At 56.4% G+C, this 5,038-nt stretch overlaps 1 protein-coding gene across 1 annotated transcript; it reads left to right on the top strand.

The window, feature by feature from the left end:
• The first annotated feature begins 879 nt into the window (after positions 1-879).
• On the top strand, positions 880-3,595 carry LOC149920275 (uncharacterized). The gene is made up of 2 exons (XM_090134367.1): positions 880-1,227; positions 1,645-3,595. The coding sequence occupies exons 1-2, from the start codon at positions 880-882 to the stop codon at positions 2,761-2,763; spliced, it is 1,467 nt and encodes a 488-aa protein (XP_089990493.1). The 3' UTR covers positions 2,764-3,595.
• Positions 3,596-5,038: the final 1,443 nt, after the last annotated feature.

Below are 5,038 nucleotides of genomic sequence, written 5' to 3'. Positions count from 1 at the left end.
CAGAGGGGTTGGACTCGATCATCTCAAGAGGTCCCTTTCAGCCCCTACAGTTCTGTGATTCTGCGTCAGGGAGAACACTGCGTTGCTGAGGAGGAGAGGACAGATACAGACACTGCTACGGGAAATGTAAAAGCAAAGGCTCAGATCTCTTGGTCTGTACTATCATATATTCTTTTATTTTCTTTTCCACATCCAAATAAAGGAAATTAATCCAGTGTTCACTGCCGCTGGACTGAAGGGGTCAAAAGGATGGGAGAGGATCACCTGACCTCTGTTTACATCTGTTTACGAGGGTGGATAGCGATAGGACAAGGGGGAATGGTTTTAAACTAAGACGGGAGAGGTTTAGGTTAGATAGTAGGAGAAAGTTTTTCACACAGAGGGTGGTGACACACTGGAACAGGTTGCCCAAGGAGGCTGTGGATGCCCCATCCCTGGAGGCATTCAAGGCCAGGCTGCATGTGGCTCTGGGCAGCCTGGTCTGGTGGTTGGCGACCCTGCACATAGCAGGGGGGGTTGAAAGTAGGCGATCATTGTGGGCCTTCTCAACCCAGGCTACTCCCATGATTCTATGACCTCGTGTGCTCATGAAAATTACCGAGTGCAGACGGATTGGAAAAAAGGGGAGGTGGAACATGGAGGTGGGATTTGGGTGGAGGGTCCCCAGCCCCGAGCTGGGTGCACGGGTGCACCCACACCGGGGAAAGGCATTGTGACATCACAGGGCGGGACATGACATCAGTCTCTATTAAGTCACGTTGGAAGCCTCCCCCAGCTCAGACACGTGGGGCGGTCACTCCGTCCTGGTGGTCACTGCTGGAGCTCCGCTCTGGGTGACAGCCACTTGTGTGTTGAGAGTGGTCCTTGGGAGAGAACAGGATGAAGCTCAGCCTGACTCTCTTCCTGATCTTACTAGCTTTCATGTCTCCAATTCCGGACTTTTCCAGCTGTCTCAGCTGGGACCGGAATTGGGACAAAAAGCTGCTCCTTCCCGAGGAGCAGCATCCCGTAGAGACCGAGTGCCAGACCTCCAGCTGGATCGCCTGGCTTGGTCTAACCACCTGTCCCAACAAGAGCGAGGATGGGAACGAAAACCAAGTCCTCCCCGAGGAGCAGCGCCCGGTTGAAACCAAGAGCCAGACCACCACATGGCTCTGCTGGCTTGGCCCAACCACCTGCTCAACCAAGATGGAGGACGAGAAAGAAAACCACGTCCTTCACAAGGAGGTCAGCCCGGTTCAGACCGAGAGCCACACCACCACATGGCTCTGCTGGTTTGGCCTAACCACCTGCCCCATCAAGACGGAGGACGGGAATGAAAGCCATGTCCTTCATGAGGAGCAGCGCCTGGTTCAGACCGAGAGCCACACCACCACCTGGCTCTGCGGCTTTGGCCTAACCACCTGCCCCATCAAGACGGAGGACGGGAAGAAAGACCAGGTCCTCCCCGAGGAGCAGCGCCCGGTTCAGACCGAGAGCCACACCACCACATGGCTCTGCTGGTTTGGCCTAACCACCTGCCCCATCAAGACGGAGGATGGGAATGAGAGCCATGTCCTTCATGGGGAGCAGCGCCTGGTTCAGACCGAGAGCCACACCACCACCTGGCTCTGCGGCTTTGGCCTAACCACCTGCCCCATCAAGACGGAGGACGGGAAGAAAGACCAGGTCCTCCCCGAGGAGCAGCGCCCGGTTCAGTCCGAGAGCCACACCACCACCTGGCTCTGCTGGTTTGGCCTAACCACCTGCCCCACCAAGGTGGAGGATAAGAACGAAAACCATGTCCTTCATGAGGAGCAACGCCCGGTTCAGACCGAGAGCCACACCACCACCTGGCTCTGCGGCTTTGGCCTAACCACCTGCCCCATCAAGACGGAGGACGGGAAGAAAAACCAGGTCCTCCCCGAGGAGCAGCACCCGGTTCAGACCGAGAGCCACACCACCACCTGGCTCTGCTGGTTTGGACTAACCACCTGCTCCACCAAGATGGAGGACAGGAAGAAAAACCAGGTCCTCCCCGAGGAGCAGCGCCCGGTTCAGACCACGAGCAAGACCTCCAACTGGCTCTGCTGGTTTGGACTAACCACCTGCCCCACCAAGAATGAGGATGGGAACAACAACCAGATCTTTCATGAGGAGCAGCCTACGGTTGAGGCCAAGAGCCAGTCCACCAACTGGCTCTGCTGGTTTGGAGTAAGCGCCTGCCCAACCAAGATCGAGGATGGCAACAACAACCAGGTCCTTCCCAAGGAGCAGCGTCCAGTTGAGACCATGAGCCAGCCCTCCAGCTGGCTCTGCTGGTTTGGACTAACCTCCTGCTCCACCAAGATCGAGGATGGGAAGGAAAACAAGGTCTTTCAAGAGGAGCAGAGCCTGATTGACACCAACAGCCAGACCTCCAACTGGCTCTGCTGGATTGGACTAAACACCTGTCCTGGAAATGGAGACAAAAAACCTGTGCGTCCCGAGGAGAGGCTGCCCATCAATGCTGAGCGCCGTGCCTCCAACTGGCCCTTCTGGATTGGCCTTTCTCCACATCCCAAATGGGTCCCGTACAGGGTCAGCAAGTCCGTTGTTCCAGAGGGCCCAAAGCAGCAGTCCCCGCGCACCGAGCAAAAGGCCTTCAGCGTGTCTGACACCCTGCGCCACCTCTGGGGCTTCCGTACGCAAATCCTGCTCATCAGCTGCTTAATAGATTTATCAAGAAACTGGTACATGTTTCGGCTGCCGTGGGTTGCCTACCGGCTCTGGAGAGGATTGTGAAGACATTAGGCACAGGTAAGCGACCCAGATTCATACAGCACAGAAGGGACTGTGGGTGGGGAGCAGGGAACCGCAAAGGTCTAGTCTGGGAGGGCTTCCAAGAAAAGCAGACCTCCAGAGGTCCATCCGCTCTCCCCAGAGACTGGCCCGGCCGTAGGGCTGACACCTAGCCGGAGACTCCCATGCAAAACGGGGCCTGCCGGAGGTGCGGTGAGCCCCACGGGCTGCCCCGAGCTGTCCTATGAGGCTGGAAAAGCGACGCAAGAATCACAGCCCTGCAGGGTGATGCTTTGCAAAATGAGCCTGCATCCCTTTCTCTGCGCTCATGCCGTGTCATTTCCAGGGAACGGGACAAACGGCCTCGGCTTCCACAGGAACAGAGTGATTTCCACAAAGCACTTCTCTCCATCTGACAGCCTGTGGGTCAAATGGTGACAGTCAGTCGGTGCGGCGGGACACGCCTCAACCCACCAAAGGTTGCTGCACTGAAGGCACCTGCGATGACAACAACGTCTCCTACTGGGTGGACACCAACCTCTCCCAGATCATCACCTCCATTTCCTAGCAGTCATTAAATTAATAACATCATCATTGCTGCAGCCTGTGTCGTTGTGGTGGCAGTGGGTCCGGGACAGTGGCAGCACTAAAGGCATTGGTGCAGGAGAGTGCTGCTGTACGGGGACTGGGGGCATGTTCCTAGGGCGGAGGAGGAAGGGCGCTGGGCCGGGGATAAAAGAGGCATCGGTGGCTGTGAAGTGTCCAGAGACAGCCATGCCCCAGGGGAGAGAGCACATTTGGAGCGGGAACCTACGTCCCAGGGAGGTAATGCAGCGTCCCCTCTGCAGAGTACACGGGGAGGTCCCGTGAGTCCTGCAGCACGCTGGGAAGCATCCAGAGCACACTGGGAATCCTCAGCTGGGCCAGTTCTGCAAAGATGCCATGCGCATCACCTTCATAGAGGAGGCTCGCACAAACGGAGCCTTCCCAGAAAGGGAAAGTGGCGGCAAAACACCACAGCAAGATCTGCTGGAGAAGGGAGGGAGGCCCTGAGGCACGGCGACTCAGACTCCCTGGTCTGTTTCGTCCCTCTCATTAGTACTGCCGCCTGGTAGTTCAGGCCGGCAGCCATGAAGTCACTGAGAGAAGCCTGTGGGCTGCCAAACGGGACTCTGGGGCACTGGCGTGGTGTCACGGTTCCAGCCCGGTGCAGCCCGGTGCTGTGACTAATGGGGTGGAGGGACAAACGAACCCATGAACCAGGAAAGGGGGAAGAGAGGTAGTGAAAAGACAGGGAGATGGGCCTAACAACAAAACAGCGGCAACGAGATAAGGGAGAAAATACTAATTTTCTGAGTATGATAGCGGAATGCAAGGTGAAGAAAACAGATGAGGTTTTCCAAAAGCAAGTGTAGAGTCCTGCACCTTGGAAGGAATAGCCGCAAGTATCAGTGCAGGTTGGGACACGACCTGCTGGAGAGGAGCTCTGCGGTGAGGAACCTGGGGGTCCAGGTGGACAACAGGTTGGCCATGAGCCAGCAGTGTGCCCTGGTGGCCAAGAAGGCCAATGCGATCCTACAGGGCGTTAACAGGAGCGTGGCCAGCAGGTCAAGGGAGGTGATCCGCTCCCTCTACTCTGCCCTGGTCAGGCCTCACCTGGAGTATGGCGTCTGGTTCTGGGCTCCCCGGTACAAAAAAAGGCCAGGATCTCCTGGAAAGAGTCCGGTGGAGGGCCATGAACATGATAAGGGCATGGAGCACCTCTCTTATGAGGAAAGGCTGAGTGACCTGGGTCCGTCCAGCCTTGAGGAAAGAAGACTCAGAGGGGATCTGATCAATGTCTGTATCTAAGGTGACGGAGGCAAAGGAACAAGGCCAAGCTCTTTTCCCACGCCGTGCGTGCTGATAGGACAATGGGAAACGGCCAACATAGGAAGTTCTGCACATACGTGCATAGCAACGTCTTCACGGTGAGGGTGACAGGGCACTGGAACTCCTGCCAAGGTAGGCTGTGGACTCTCCTTGCCTGGAGATGTTCAAGACCTGCCTGGACGCCTACCTGTGCAACCTGCTCTACGGAGCCTGCTTTGGCAGAGGGGTTGGACTCGATCATCTCAAGAGGTCCCTTTCAGCCCCTACAGTTCTGTGATTCTGCGTCAGGGAGAACACTGCGTTGCTGAGGAGGAGAGGACAGATACAGACACTGCTACGGGAAATGTAAAAGCAAAGGCTCAGATCTCTTGGTCTGTACTATCATATATTCTTTTATTTTCTTTTC

Source organism: Phasianus colchicus, chromosome 1 (genome assembly GCF_987193195.1).
Source record: "Phasianus colchicus chromosome 1, bPhaCol1.hap1.1, whole genome shotgun sequence".
NCBI lineage: Eukaryota > Metazoa > Chordata > Aves > Galliformes > Phasianidae > Phasianus > Phasianus colchicus.
Note: the sequence above shows the minus strand (reverse complement) of the source record. Positions and strands in the feature narration are given on the sequence as shown.